Below are 15,194 nucleotides of genomic sequence, written 5' to 3'. Positions count from 1 at the left end.
CGTCTGTGTGTGCCGTGGTGTAAGTAGGAAGGGCAGCACTCTTTTGAGAGAATGTCTTCCTGCTGGGGCTGTGTGTATCACTGCACTTACATGACTGGCTTTCCAGGGTTTGTGTACATAAAGAGAAGGAACCGTCTTTTATCCCCACTCTGTCCTTCATAACACCCAAAGGTAGTCCGTACAAGTTTTTGAGAGGAGGGTAATTGAAATAGGAGTCTGAGGAATAAGAATTAGTGTGGGATTTTAAGATTTACTTGGTGGTATGAAAAAAAAAGAAGCGTTTAGCATGAATGGTTTATAAACATTTACTTAAAGGGACAGGTGCTAAATAATTTAGACTTTGCAGGACACACTTCCTCTGTATAGCCTGGGTTGCAACTATATGACTGCCACTATAGCACAAAAGCAGCGTTGACAATATGTAAACAAATGGGCATGACTGTGTATCAATAAAACCTTATTTATTAAAAATAAGCATGACTGATAGCTATCCTAGAGAATGCCCTCTTCTATTTAATAGTTGGTCAAACATTGGTTTACTATAATCCCCTTTTCTTTATGTGTTCTTCAAATGACTGAATTATTTTTTGGCTACCTAAATCCTGTAACTACTCCAGGCCATGTTATCAGAACTCCCTTGACTGTAAGGGCATGATCTAATACTCCTGTTACGATAGGACTTCTAATAAGAGTAGAAATGTTTAGAAAACTTGAATCATATGGCTTGCAAGCTAGGCAGGGTTTTATTTAGGTCAGGAGTGGTAGAGCAGTAAATAAACTTTAGCACACAGTGAGTAGAAAACACTAACACGTCTTCCTGTGTACTTCAGACTCCAGGGTCATTGGCTTTTACCTTCTCTTGCATTTGGATTATAGCTCGTGTAACTGAAGATTTTATTTGTGTAGCATTTTATGGTTTACAAAGCACCTTTCTCATACTAGTTTTATCTGCTTCTCACACTAATCCTGTAAAGTGCTAACTTCAGTTTGAGAGATCAAGAAACAGGCTTAGAAAGGTTGTACTTTATCTCTTTCAGACTAAATGGCTAATGAGTTTAGATGGTTCTAGAATTCAAACTTGGGTCATCTGTTGCCTGTCCTTTGTTTCACTATGTAACATGCTTCTTCCTAGCTGGGTTATTAAGAGAAATCAGGTTTCTGCCCATTTCTAGATTCTAACTGCAGACAGCCACCAGGAAGACCTAGGAATGTTTCTTGGGTTACTGTCTCAGGATTCACAGTACTGAATTGTATTGTCTCATATTTGAATAAGGAAGCCTGAAGTCCATAGTTATATTATGGTTCCGGTTAGGCCTCTTCCATACTCCCTGCGTACCAGCTTATAAACATGGTGATCTTTCTTTGTCAACAGTATTACCATATACAGTTGTGAATTTCCTTCCCATCCCCCAATCACATGTACTCAATTGCGTGATGTCTCCTGTTCAGTCAACATCTCTACTTGGAGGAACCCATTCCCTTTCGACACTTTCTTTTCCTTCTGACTGGTTCATATCTATAGATCTGAGTGCTGCCCTTACACTTCCTACTCCATCCCATTTCAAGCAACTGGAGGTAGCATTGAGGGAGAAAGACCTTTCTCTGGTCTTTAGCATCTTCGCTTTCCTGCCTGCCTTTAAATGCTTTTTCGATCTCTTTTTCTCCCTGTCTCACACAACTCCTAACCATGACATTGGAGTTTAGACAAGAGAGATAGTCATTAAGTCTCCTTAGGAGCCCGTAAAGAGGATGTGTGAACATATTTGCCTATGGATGAATTAGACTTTCTGTGGGTTGACCTGGGGGACTCCGTTAGCATTTCTAATATTGTTCCTGTTGGGATATTTTTGCTTTGATCCAAACAAATAGCATGGTAAAGTTTTCAGGGCCACAGATATGCCCAACTCTAAAGGGCACCATTATTCTATGTGAAAGCACCTCCAAGATTCCCCGTATATCATTGTGTAGAATAATAAGTAACTGTGAAGACTTAGCAGCCGGCCTAATACTGTGAGGGTCAAACATACATGCACCAGACCTGACCTCTGGGCCACCCTTTTACAGCCTGTTGTCTAGAAGCTACTTAGAGATGGCAGGCTTTTCAAGCAGTCTTACTAATGTTTCCGCACCAGTTTCTTTGTAGTTAGGTTGGGAACCACCTGCACCTCTTCATTTTAGACTTGTCTCCCTTGTTGACCACACCTCCAACATTCCCATTAAGTGTGGTTAGGGATGATAGAATTCTTGTCACCCCACTTAATCAAGCCAGTTAATCCTTAGCTTGAAATGTAGAGGATGTACAAACCCTTGGAGGAAAGAATGTTAACTTGAGTTTGGGCTTCATAAGAGCACCACCTGCTGGCCAGATGATCTATGCTGTTGTGAGAGAGCTTACTAAGACTCTGTGTACAAGGCTACCGCAGTTTTACCAGCAGGAGGAGGAAGGGAGTATTACAAAACAACCCTAGAAAATGTGCTTGAGAAAATGGTGGATAGTAATGAGCAAAACAGTTAAGTGAATCCTGGAATGTCAGACCCTGGCAAGCGTAAAGTCAAAGTCTTTATTTTGTCTGAGGAAATAGTAGCTTAAAATGGTATTCATTTCCTTCTATTTCTTATTTCCTGTCTTAACACTTCTGTTTTCCTGTTGTTGTTGACCTAATCAAGTATCTGCACCCTCTTCTCTTCATCACAGAAGAATTACCTGTACAGGTACAAAATGTGTGAAGTCCTCTGGCCAAATGAGTCCCTGTTGTATTCTCTTCTGTTTCATACCCTTTCCTTGCTCACTTTCAGGTCCTGCATATCTAATCCATTTCAGGGCTTCAGCTTTACATGGATCCTAGCTGTTGTTACTTAACCACTTAGAGCATGAACTAAGACCATCAATCCCTAAGAGATCATTTTTGTTCATTGACTGGGGGATTTAACTGACTTCCTGTTCACTCTTATATGAAAGCAGTTAACACACAGTAAACGTCTAGCAAAGTATAGCAGCCTGAGTTCTTCCAGCAGTTTGTTGTTATCCCTAACTGCCGGTGCAGTCGGGTTGGTTATAGGGGAAATTGCTCTGGATTCTGCTTAATACTTCAACTCTGGGGCACAGGTTGGTATTCTCCCATTGCAGCAGCTTCTACTTCAGAGCATTTAAGTGAGGGAAGGGGATTAGGTGTGGAACTGAGGTGTCTGACATAACACGTTAAGAGCTGAGAGACTCTGGGGGCGCCTGGGTGGCTCAGTTGGTTAAGTATCTGACTTTGGCTCGGGTCATGATCTCACAGTTCCTGAGATCGAGCCCTGCACTGGGCTCTGCGCTGACAGCCTGGAGCCTGCCTCAGATTCTGTGTCTCCTTCTCTCTTTGCCCCTCCCTGGCTCACGTGCTCACTTGCTCGCTTGCTCTCTCTCTCTCGCGTTCTCTCAAAAATGAATAAACACTGAAAAAAAAAAAAAACAAAAACAAAAAAAGCCCGTAGTCATTCTGGTCTAGCGGTAACAAATTCCTCTCCTGTGCTTACTCAAATGGATTCATAGCAGTTTTCTGGGTTTAACTAAGTCCTTTTTTGAGATGGATCCGAGGTCTTGGGATACAGTAGGAAAGAGTATTCTGATTGTTTAGCTTTTGTCTGCAGCAGAGGAGGGGAGAGCTAGAGCATGTGTGCTGGGATGTCACCTGCCCGGCTCTAGGCCTGCTGCCTCTTCTCACAGATGAAGCTAAACGCAGCCAAGTGGTAGGTTCTTGTTTTTGCCTTCTAACTCGGTGTTGGAATTAGGACCTGACTCCAGGCCTGCTTATTTCCAGTCTGTTGCTGTTTGCATTATAAATCAGGTTGCTCGTTTCCCTACCTCCTTTTATCCTGGCTTAATTTTCAGGTTTGGGAGAGCAATGACTAGGGAAAGTAAAAGGAAAAAATGAAATCACCAGGCTTTTGTTGTCCCATCGTATAGACTTTGCCAATTCTTCTGTTGACAAAGGGGTGTCCTGGGATATAGAGGAAGTGTTTTCCCCTTTCTGGGGCCTTTATGCATTCCAGTTCAGCTCAGCTTTCAGAATGCCTCTAGACAATGCTTTATTTCCTACACACCCTTTTCCCTAACCATTCTGAATTAGAGTAAAAAATATTTGCCACTATTACCTTAACTCAGTTCTTGATCGTTTATTAATAGGAAATTTTTTGTTTAAACATTTGACCTTTTTTGGGAAGGCAGGGGGAATCAAACCATTTTATTGAGGGGCTTGAGGGAGGAGTGGAAGGGCTGGGAACACCATGACAGCCAATGTCCTTGGCCTGGTTGGGATCTCCCCAACTTTGAAATTGCTGAAAGCTGATCTGTGTCTTTTAACGGTTGGAGTAGGTGAGTTTTTAAGTGTGGGAAAGAATGATTATGCAAAAAAGTTTCAGAAGACAGCACTGTCCTCACAGACTGTATCTCATTACTTGGACGTATAGCAAATACTTATTATCTTTAAAAACTTCAGTAGTTTTCCTAATCTGTTTGGCTGCTATTAACACATTCCACCTCAGAATTAAATCTCTCCATTCCCTGGGCCAAAGAATAGTCTCATGGTGTCGTGGCTAAGAGTGTGGGCTTTAGGGTTATACAAACCTAAGTTTGAATGTTGGTTAACTAATACTAAAGTGTGTAACCTTGAACAGTTAATTCACCTTTCTGAACCTGTTTTGTCTTTTAAAAAGGAGCTTAACGGTGCTTACATCAAAATGAAATACATATTTTAAATTAACTCTTAGGTATAAGACCTCTAAAATGAAAACTGCCAAACCCTGCTGAGAGAGAATTAAAGAAAACTTAAATAGATAGATACACCACATTGATGGCTTGAAAGGCTTGGAATTGATGGCAGACAGAAGGCATTTCTCCCCAAATTGACCTATAGAGTCAGTGTAATACCACAATGAGGTTTTTTGTTTTTTGGGTTTTTTTTGCAAAGCTTAAAAGAAAAAGCGACTGCCTGCTATTGAGGAAGAATAAGATTCCATCTTGTCTGCAACACTGGGTGTTAGAATATAGTGAAGTAATAGCTTTAAAGGTCTGAGAGAAAAATGGTTTTAGTTCTGGAAATATTTTTTCTAAAGAAATTACTCAAAGCCCCATTGTTAGGAAAATTTTTAAAATGAAACTAAGAAAACGGAAAGGTATGAGAAATGGTGAATCAGAAAATGGTAAAAAATCACAGTTAAGCTTAAGAGATTTATGATACTGAATATTAACTAATCAGGTAAAAAAATAGATCATCCCTAGGTGAGAGGTGAGGAGCTAGGGAGGAAGGAGGGTATAGTTCTCAGTAGACAATAAATCTTTCTTGAATGAATATGTCCTGAATAACTGTGTTGGTAGGATCAGGCTTTAATGTTTTAGTCTCCAGGAGGATAGAAACGGGATGCTTATCAGTCTTTCACACCAGTAGTTTAACAAACTTAGCACAGAGTACGTGAACAAGGAAAACTCCATCCATGTAACAGAAGGTGTAGATGGGGTGTTCATTTAACTTGAAAATAAAAGGCAAAAGTGACTTGCTTGTGAGGAAAAGAACCTTCAGTAAAGTTCCGGTCAACAGACCTTCCGTATGACAGTGCTTTTGCCCCACTGGGTCATCGTGCCGCTCGGCACATAAAAGCAGGGTGTGCTGTAGATCCCTGCCCACTGGAGAGCCAGGGGTACTGGTGAGCACACCTCTCTTCTTGAGACGAGCCCAGAGGCCAGGTGTCTGGACTAACCCGCAGTGTTTCGTGTTCCTTACAGATGTTCCCACAAGCCTGCACTTCCAGAGCATGCTGAAATCTCAGTGGCAGAACAAGCCTTTTGACAAAATCAAACCTCCCAAAAAGTTTTCACTTAAGCACAGAGCACCCATGCCAGGCAGCCTGCCGGATCCAACTCGTAAAGACAGGCACAAGTTGGTCAACTCCTTCCTAACAACAGCCAGTAAGTTTCAGGGCACCAGAGAGTCTTCCTCCAGTTACTTAAAGAATTACTTTAGAATTCTTTATAAACGTTACTGTTTTGCTATGGCAGTGTGTCGGGGTTGGGAGAGGCAACTGACCGATACAAATTCAGCTCACAGTCTACTTCTGCCTGTCTCGGATGTTCTCAGATGGACTCTGAAAGCTATTCCAGACACCATGCATCTCGGGACAGGACCCAGAGTGCTCGAGGAACAGCTAGCAGTGGCATGGCATTGGGTCCATGTGTGGGCAGGCTGTCTTCTGTAGCTGGTGTCAGATTTCTCTGGTTGAGGGCCCTGTGGGCTGCCTGGCCTATCCTGGCCATTGTGCTGTTTGCTAGAAGCTTCGGTCCCAGAGGACTCTCCCGCTGCCCTGAGTGTCCATCATTGGCCTAGAGAGAACTCAAGAGCTTGGAACTCAAATAAGAAAAGATTGAGAGAAGATTTCACAGCTCTTTTTCTGTTCCCCTCTTCAGAGCTGTCCCATCACCAAACCCGGCCTGACAGGACCCACAGGCAGCACTTAGACGATGTGGGGGCCGTGCCTATGGTGGAGCGAGTGACAGCGCCCAAAGCAGAGCGCTTGCTCAACCCACCGCCACCTGTGCACGACCCAAACCACAGCAAAATGAGATTGCGAGACCATTCATCTGAGAGAAGTGAAGGTAGGGCCAGGCCCGGCACCTCTACCTGCATTTGCATCTGCTCAGGGCTTTCTGGGGCAGCCTGGGCATCTCTCAATTGCCCCCAGCTTTGTCCTTCACTTTCTAGGAAGGCAGAGTAGAGGGACCCTACTGCTTCTAAGTGCAGGTCACTTCTAACTGCTACAGCAACCTCTGCCCGGTCCCCTACCTCCCGTCAACCAGTTTGCTTCACCTTTTTATCCTCTAGGCTTAGAATGCATTTTTGCTTTTATGAATTGCTGGCATTTGTAACTTGTGCTGGATGTAGAGCCGTTTGAGGTAGCCACGTATTCCTTTTTTGTTGACTTCTGCAGTGTTGAAGCATCACACGGACATGAGCAGTTCCAACTACTTGGCGGCCACCCAACATCCACCGCACAGTCCCCTGGTGCGACAGCTCTCCACCTCATCGGACACCTCGGCACCCACCAGCTCTAGCCCACAGGTTACGGCCAGCACGTCTGTAAGTACCTTGGGCTCGGCTGCACAGTCCCTCCGCAGCCACGGTTCACCGAGTGGCTCGCTCTGGAGGACGAGGTAGAAGGTGGGATTTGGGGGGAACTCGGCTCGCCGTGATGTGCCATTTTTTGTCAAAGTAGTGGTATTTGACCTGTTTTCCTTGAGTTGTTTCTCATAGTAGGAAGCTTGATGCTGAGACAGACTCTGAAGGCGGTCTGGGCCTATTATTCCAGGTCTGTGGGGCTGGGTTTCAGATGAGACTCCGCCGGGCCGCGGCTCTAATCCTCTGGGTCCGAGAAGTTCCCACGAGAGGAGGAATGGAGGACAGACACTTAGGAGCGTTGGAGGCACTTCATTTCCTTGTTTTCGTTCTGCTGGGGGGGGGGGGGAGCTGGAGCACTGAGAACCAGCCCTGACGTTAGGGTTCCTGGAAGGGAGGGAGAAGGCAGAGCCTCGCTTCTCAGGCCCCAGAGCAGAACTACAGGTGCAGTGGGCCCTGCCTGCAGTCCTTCCTATGGTGCGCGCAGGGCGGCGGGCAGCTCTTCTGGCGCCACGCTCCGTCCCGAGTGCTGCTCGCACGGCCGTTGCAGACACAGTCCCGCTGATTGCTTTCTGATACTTGAATTCCTTGGTGTGGGCCTCCTGGAACACCTGCACCTGTAGTTGCTCTCTGCCTGCTGAAGGGCCCTTTAGGTGGTAGTTACAATAGTAATGGTGATAGTAATAATAAAATGCTGCAACTACGACGTTTGTTGTGTCGGTTCTGCCTGCTTTACCTGTGTTACCTCATTCGGTTCTGATCGTGCCCTTTGAGATGTAAGTGGTATTGAGGGTTCTCATTTTGTAGGCAGGGAAACTGAGGCTCTCTAAGGTTAATAAGTAAATTGCATAAAGTGAGGCAACTTGTGAGGCTTACAAATGCAGTTCAAACCGAGGCAGTCTGACCGCTCAGCCAGCTCTTAAGTGCAAGCCTGAGGCCAGGCATCGCGGAGGTCCCCTGTGTGGGTGCTTTGGATCCCCTTTAGAGTGGACATCAAGAAACTCCCAAGCCCACAAAACGGGCTCCTGTTGTTCTGTCTTTGCTCTTAAAAGTCAGACAATCTTTTCCGAATGACCTCTTCGTTCCTCCCTTCTTCACCTCCTACACCCACAAGTGTTGTCTAAATAGGTAAGTGGTATCTTAACCACGAACTCCATTATCCTTCAGAGGGTCTCAGACCACCAGAGGATTTCAAAGACAGAGAGTCTGTCTCTGATTCTCAAGTTTGAACTCTTGACCAGTTCTTGGGGGGACTGCAGTGTTCACTCACCCGGCCAGCCCTCCTGTGTCTGGAGGATGTTAACTTAGGCCTGGATCACTTGACAGTTTTTCTTCTTATTTATTGAGTACACATTTTGTATCTGTGCTCACCCTTAAGGCTGTCACTGCCCAATGTTTTCAAAGAATATGGATTTATTCGTAGTAAGAAGAATAGTAGGCCAGATCCTGAAAATGAGGTAGAGAAGCTAGACGACACTGGACAAAGTTGGGGGCGGGGAGGGCTGGGGTAGGTACGGCAGTGCTTTCCAAAAGCCGGTGTATACCTCAGTATCACCTCAGTGGTCAAAAAAGGAAATCTCTGAAGATTCTGATTTGATAGAGGAGGGGCCCCAGACCCGCATCCCCCTTTTTGCCTGGTAACGCACTCCTCCCTCTTGCTTCTGAGGAACCGCTTTCCATCCCCATCACCCGTTCTGCACCACTGGCTCTAAACGGGAGACGGTAGTTAAGTCAGACCAAGTGAGTGCCTGGCGGAGGAGGGCACTCAAGCCTGTTGAACCATTTTTGTTTTTTCATAGTAGAAAGCCTGATAACAAGACAGACTCCAAGGGTGCTGTCTTGGGCCCACTCCCGTCTATTTCCCTTGAAGCTACTAATAACAGGCCCACAAGATTCAGGGAATATACACACCTGTTTCCACCAGCTTCACATTCATTCTTGACCAAGATTTAGGGAAAACAATCTCTTGAGGCTTCCTTAAGGTACACTTCTTGTAGTGGGATGCGTAATTTTAAAAGAGATGGGACAGTGGCAGAGGGTTTTGGGCATGAAGTCACTAATCCTTAGCTGCAGAACTCAGCCAGGCAAGATTTACAAAAGTCTTCGAACATCCTGGTTAACCAGTTACCCTAAATTTGTGAGGCAAATGACAGTTTGTTCTCATTTGATAGAGAAGGATGTTGAGGTGAAAAGACATCGTGGTAACCTGAGATCATAGGTGACCGCAGCCAAAATCCTGGCGCGGAGAACACTGCCTTTCACCACATTCTCCGAATGTCCCGAGATGATGGGATGAATCCATCCTGTATCGCTCTCCAGGAACAGAGTAGTAGACGGGTTAGTTGTAGGGAACAGCTTCTTCCTCATCTTGCTGTTCGCTAACCCCTTCCCTCTGAGCTGACCACACTTGGGGCTTGGGTTTGAGTGCAGCCTCTCGGGTGTTTCCAGCTGTATTGTCACCACGGCAGCGTGTGTGGCATCCTGCCGTTTGCCTCCGGCCCCTCTCGGCTGCCGGTGTCTGTTTCAGGGTGGGGTGTTTGTTATCTGGGCCCAAGCAGCTGGTGGACTTTTTCCTTCATGGAAGAAACCAGGTTTTCCGGCTCCCTGCTTTACTCCTGCCCTGGCCTCCAGGCTGCTGCGGGTGCCCACCTCCTCCTCTGATAGTGGATCCCTGTTAGTCTTCTTTCTTCCTGAGAGTTTGATCTTCTCAGCCTCCTGGAGAAGCAAATCTCCATTCTCCAAGAAACTGTGGAGCCAGGTCCTCTTCCTCCATTTTCCTCCATTCAGCTCCACTGGTAGAGCTAGAAAGCTCTCCACCCTTCCCCAAGAATAACAGCCAGAAAGAGGGGGAAACCACATAGGCTGAGCAGATGGTGGGTACAGACTTAGCTGAAGAGTTCAGATCTATGAGGAGGAAGGGCTGTCGTGATGTCCAAGGTTAGAGGATCTGTTGAGCTGGACCTGTCCTTTGAGGTCTTTTCCCGATAAGGGAACTCGCATTTCTAACCTGAAGAGTCCCCACTAGGCCCAGTTAAGCATTAGGAGCCACTATGGGTCTGAGTGACAGATAAGCGGGGGAAACAGAAAGGACGACTTTAAAGGAAGGGGATAAAGGTGAATACAGAGGAGTCAGAACCTCAGCACTAGGTTCGAGGCCCCAGGATGCCCACCCTGTAAAATTCAGCTGAAGTCTTTTTCCACGTGAGCCCATAAAGGAAGAGGGTGACCAGTGAGACTTGTGAGCTGGAGGTGCTCCTCAGGGCCACCTTGCGTTTCTCCTGAGGACTTTGTAGTGGCAGACCACCTCCTTGGTGTAGACGGTGGCTGCTGCAGGGCCGGCCCCCACCCAAGGACCAGGTGCCTGGGGGCTGGTGATCCAATAATGTTTGAAGTCTTAGGTGTATGATTTGCTGTTTGCAAAATTGCGCCTCCCTTTTAAACTTACCTTTGTCTTACAGCAGCCAGTGAGGAGGAGAAGGGGAGAGAGCTCATTCGACATTAACAACATTGTCATCCCGATGTCTGTTGCTGCAACAACTCGTGTAGAGAAACTACAATACAAGGAAATCCTTACCCCCAGGTAGGGGGCCTAGATAATTGGCTCCTCTCCCTGTTCTTCCTGTTCTTGGCCTTTTCCCCTTTTTGTCACAGACCTTGGGGTTCTAGCCTTAGGTTTTGCCTTCTCCTTAAGAGAAAGTCTTAACCTGATAGGAGTGAAATTGCTTCTATATACAGTTCTCTATTATATGAGCACCAGCCAGACCACAGGCCACAAACTGGCTGCAGCTATGTTTATTTGACAGCACTGAAGAGTTCGTTGTCGGCATCAAAGCAGGATTTCACATATGAATCTTTGTTTCTAGCCTTTGTTGACAACTCAGAAATTGGGCAGCCCCGTACAGGCACTCTCACAGAGTGGCAGTCAGCTGGGACTGAATAGCGGTGGTCCCCTCTAAACAGTCCCTTTGCTTGAGTTTGTCACAGTCTCCCAGCCTGTGTCCTGTTGGGGCATTGGAGTGTGGAGCCTCTTTCAGAGGCCTTGGGGGCTACCAAGGCCGAGCCGTGAGAGGGCAGGGTTGTTCACAGGCGCCCAGCTCTCGTTCTTGCACAGACACACTAATTCTGCCCCAGTTGCCTAGCCCTCACAATTGTCCCTTCTTGATTTTGCAGCTGGCGGGAGGTCGATCTTCGGTCTCTGAAGGGGAGTCCTGACGAGGAGAATGAAGAGGTAACAGCATGGTCGTTTTCTGTTAGGAGATGCGCGCGCGCACACACACACACACACACACACACGGGTGCACACATCCCAAGTGCCTCAAGACCCATGGGTGTCAACTGCAAGCTCATTGCATTCCTGTCCGGATGGGGAAGAGCCTAGTAAGGGCTGGGGCTTGTTCTAGAATTGATCCACCCATACTTAAACTCGGCTTCCTGGAGGGGAGAGGGGATCAGTGAAGCTTTTCTCTCGCAGGTCGAGGATCTATCTGATGCAGCCTTCGCCGCCCTACATGCCAAGTGTGAGGAGATGGAGAGGGCTCGGTGGCTGTGGACCACGAGTGTGCCACCCCAGCGGCGGGGCAGCAGGTGACGGGGCAGGCTCAGGCGGCCAGGCCTGTGAAGGGAGGGTGGGCAGGGAGTTGGCCGCTGTGTCTGTGGAACTGCCACTGCCCCACAGGCGCTCTGCATACTCCTCCACTGGCAGTGGCCCTGAGCGCAGAAGTTCCTGGTGTTTGGTGGAACTGAGAGGGCACGTGGTCCCGTGGCTGGGTCCTTGCTGAGTGCCGGACGACTGTCCAGTTGTGGCAAACTTTCATGCTCTCCTGGGCTCCGGGCGCCAGCTGTCTGTGGCATTAGGATCGCTTCTCGGCCTTTTGGCTAAGATCAAGTGTAGTGTCTGTGGCATGAGGAGGCCATTTGCGGGTCGTGGTGACTTAACCAGAGGAGCTTTGGAGGCCTCACCCAGGGTAACCTTCCTTAGGACGGTGGAATGGGGGGTGGTGGTCGTGCATGAAAGAACTGACCCATCCTGTCTCCATTTATTGTAAACAGTGACAGAAGCCCTCAGGATTCTCAGGTAGAAAGATTTAGGGCTCTTGTTTTTGCCTTTTTTCCCTTGACTACAGTTTTCAAAGTCTAGACTGATTTCCCTTTCCTGGGAATTCACTGGGCACTGTGCCAGAGAGTAGCCCCTGGCATTGTTCAGCCGCGGCCTTCTCTTGGGATGATGGGCACACAGGGCTCTTACGACTGTCCTGTGTGCCCCCTCCGCCCACCCCGCCCCCTACATGGTGGTGGGAGGAAACGAGAGGACGTGTGGTTTCTGGGAAAGAACCATTGGGTGTCCATCTACCTCGGCTCCTCTGGTTGGGATGCCCTTTTCATGCCTCCTCCCCATCCGCCCAAGATAGACCGTCATCCCCAATTACCCAGGCACTCAGATTTGCACTCGTTGGTGTACAGGTCTTACAGGTCATCAGATGGCCGGACGACCCCTCAGCTGGGCAGTGCCAACCCCTCCACCCCCCAGCCCGCCTCCCCTGATGTCAGTAGTAGCCACTCTTTGTCGGAGTTCTCCCACGGTCAGTCCCCGAGGAGCCCCATTAGCCCGGAACTGCACTCGGCGCCCCTCACCCCTGTGGCTCGGGATGCTCTACGACACCTGGCCAGTGAAGACACCCGCTGTTCCACACCGGAGCTGGGGCTGGATGAACAGGTGAGGGACACACGGCCTTTGCGAGGGGGTTGGCGGGGGGGGGGGGGGGGGGGGATAGAGCAGGGGAGGGGGACAGCCCCTGCTGAAGATGGGTCTGCGTCATAGGACTCCCCTCCCCGTTTTATTTTATTTTATTTTATTTATTTATTTTTTACTCCCCTCCCCATTTTAAAGGGGACAAGGGGCTGCACTTGAAATTGATCTTCTGAAGGTGCCGTGGAACCGCCTGCTCTGTGAGGGCTCTTCCTGGACCGCTCCGGGAAGTCTGGAGATGGGTCACGGGCTTGAATCCACGCGTCTCGGGCCAGGGCCTTGGGGCGGAACGTAGTGTGGAACCGGCTTCTCACCGTGGCGGTTTGTCTCCCCACAGTCCGTCCAGCCGTGGGAACGGCGAACCTTCCCCTTGGCCTACAGTCCCCAGACGGAGTGTGAGGAGCAACTGGATGCACAGGAGCGGGCGGCCCGCTGTACTCGGCGCACCTCAGGCGGCAAGACTGGCCGAGAGGCAGAGGTGGCCCCCACCTCGCCCCCCGCTGTCCCCCTCAAGAGTCGGCATTTGGCGACAGCAGTCACAGCTCAGCGTCCAACTCACAGATGAGCGGGATACGAGAATCTAAACAGACTCACTAACTATTGGCATTAAAGCTTCAGAAATCTCTGCGTTTGATATTCAAACATCATATGCCGGAAATTTTCACGGTTTTTAGTGAATTTAAGGAATTTAGATTCTACTTTGGTATTTTTGTTTTGTTTTGATTTTTGTTTTGTTTGGTTTTGGTTTCCATGTTTTGTTGTCACACACCTGAGCACTTCCTCCAGTTGGCAAACAGAAGTTCAGGATAAGACCCTGCTGGCCTGGTCCTGGCACATCCTCCGCACTGTTGAATCACTGGACTTAGCGATGTTAGGTGACCGCCCCCCCCCCCTCCCGCCCCCGCCCCGCACCTGTGGACAGGGTGGGACAGCCACGTGGGCAGAGGGAATGGCAGGCTCCCCGCTCAGCGTTGCCGCCTGAGGTCGGGGTAGGGGGAGAACAGCACGCTCTGGACTCTCACCCTTTCTCCTCTCCTCTCCTCCCATCGGCGGCCCGGCCCAGCTCTGGCCCTCCTGGCCGGGTCCCCCTTGGCCATCTGTGCTGGGGCACCCCCGCACCCACCAGAGCCTCTTGGCCATAACCGCCACCTGTTCCGAACTCTCAGTCGACAGAACGGCTTCCCTTTGTCACCCAGATCTTGGAGACCTAGTCTGGGTTTCCGCTGCGTTTGGTCCTCTCTGTTTTGACTCCTTCACTGCAGTAACGTGACTGCGGCTGCTCAGGTCCCTGCCCCGCCCCTTGCGCTCCCTCTCTGCTCCCCGATGCCACCCGCGCACCCACACACACCAGGCCTTCCACCCGGATGTTTTTACCAACTGTGTCCCCTGTCTGTGAAGGTGGGGTTAGGGCTACTTCCATTCCCACTCCTCTGCAAACTGGGGGGTCAGGGACACGAGCAGTCATCTCCCCTCTAGGATTCTGTCGTCGTGGATTCATTTGGTCCCATTTCCCCCACACGCACTTCCCTGTTGGTGTCCGGCCTTTCCTCTCCCACGCTCCCCTTGCCTGTGGAACGTTGTCTGGTCCTAGCTGTGGTTCCCATCACTCCCTCGTCACCCCCCTTGGTCAACCTCGTGCCTGTCTCATGTATGATCACATCACCAAAAGGGGGGGCAATAAGAACTTCTTTATTTTTATTTTTATTTTTTTTTTGTTGCCATTTTGTAATCGTATAAAAATAGTAGACAAACTGCTTAATGGTTGGGGTTTTTTCACAATTTTCAACATTAGTGATTTTTTTTGATTCTGTTTGCAAGTTAAAGGGTTTGTCATTGTTTCTTTAAAAACAATAATGCACCATATCCCTATGCATAAAGTGCTTCTTCTATTTATAAGGTTGAAAATTCTGAATAACCCTTTTAGCATTGTTAAAAAAAAAAAAACAAAAACAAAAATGGAAAAAAAAAACCTTGTATTTTGTAAATATTTTCTTTTCCTGCTTTGAGCTGTGTATTGGCAGCGAAACATGTAGCTGTCTTTGTTCTATAGAAATGCTTTTCTTCAGAGAAGCTGATCTTTGTTAATGTCTTGATTCTGTTCGCAAAGCACAGACTAGTGCTTAAAAAAAAAAAAGGAAGGAAAAATGGAAAAAAATAAAAAAAAAAAGTTACAGAATGTTGTGTTGCCAGGCCTTTGTTGACATTGGACCGGGTCCACGTCGGGGGTGGCAGCTTAGGACCCTGTCCCACTGGAGCAGTTAGTTCTCTGGGTCACTGGACTTGCTCTGAACCTTGGGAAGTCT

The 15,194-nt window shown here is 48.2% G+C and overlaps 1 protein-coding gene across 4 annotated transcripts in view; it reads left to right on the top strand.

Annotated features, from left to right (window-relative positions):
- The window catches only part of KANSL1 (KAT8 regulatory NSL complex subunit 1), a 176,348-nt gene extending 162,832 nt beyond the window's left edge, over nucleotides 1-13,516 (top strand). For 3 of the 4 annotated variants that reach the window (XM_042914893.1, XM_042914895.1, XM_042914892.1), the window contains 8 exons: nucleotides 5,762-5,944; nucleotides 6,440-6,628; nucleotides 6,961-7,109; nucleotides 10,604-10,725; nucleotides 11,316-11,373; nucleotides 11,617-11,729; nucleotides 12,606-12,858; nucleotides 13,229-13,516. In XM_042914893.1, coding sequence (XP_042770827.1) covers nucleotides 5,762-5,944; nucleotides 6,440-6,628; nucleotides 6,961-7,109; nucleotides 10,604-10,725; nucleotides 11,316-11,373; nucleotides 11,617-11,729; nucleotides 12,606-12,858; nucleotides 13,229-13,456 — 1,295 coding nt within the window. In that variant the 3' untranslated portion in view covers nucleotides 13,457-13,516. The remainder of the gene's footprint in view (nucleotides 1-5,761; nucleotides 5,945-6,439; nucleotides 6,629-6,960; nucleotides 7,110-10,603; nucleotides 10,726-11,315; nucleotides 11,374-11,616; nucleotides 11,730-12,605; nucleotides 12,859-13,228) is intronic. The other variant, XM_042914896.1, reaches the window with a different exon arrangement.
- Nucleotides 13,517-15,194: the final 1,678 nt, after the last annotated feature.

This window comes from Panthera leo, chromosome E1 (genome assembly GCF_018350215.1).
Source record: "Panthera leo isolate Ple1 chromosome E1, P.leo_Ple1_pat1.1, whole genome shotgun sequence".
NCBI lineage: Eukaryota > Metazoa > Chordata > Mammalia > Carnivora > Felidae > Panthera > Panthera leo.
Note: the sequence above shows the minus strand (reverse complement) of the source record. Positions and strands in the feature narration are given on the sequence as shown.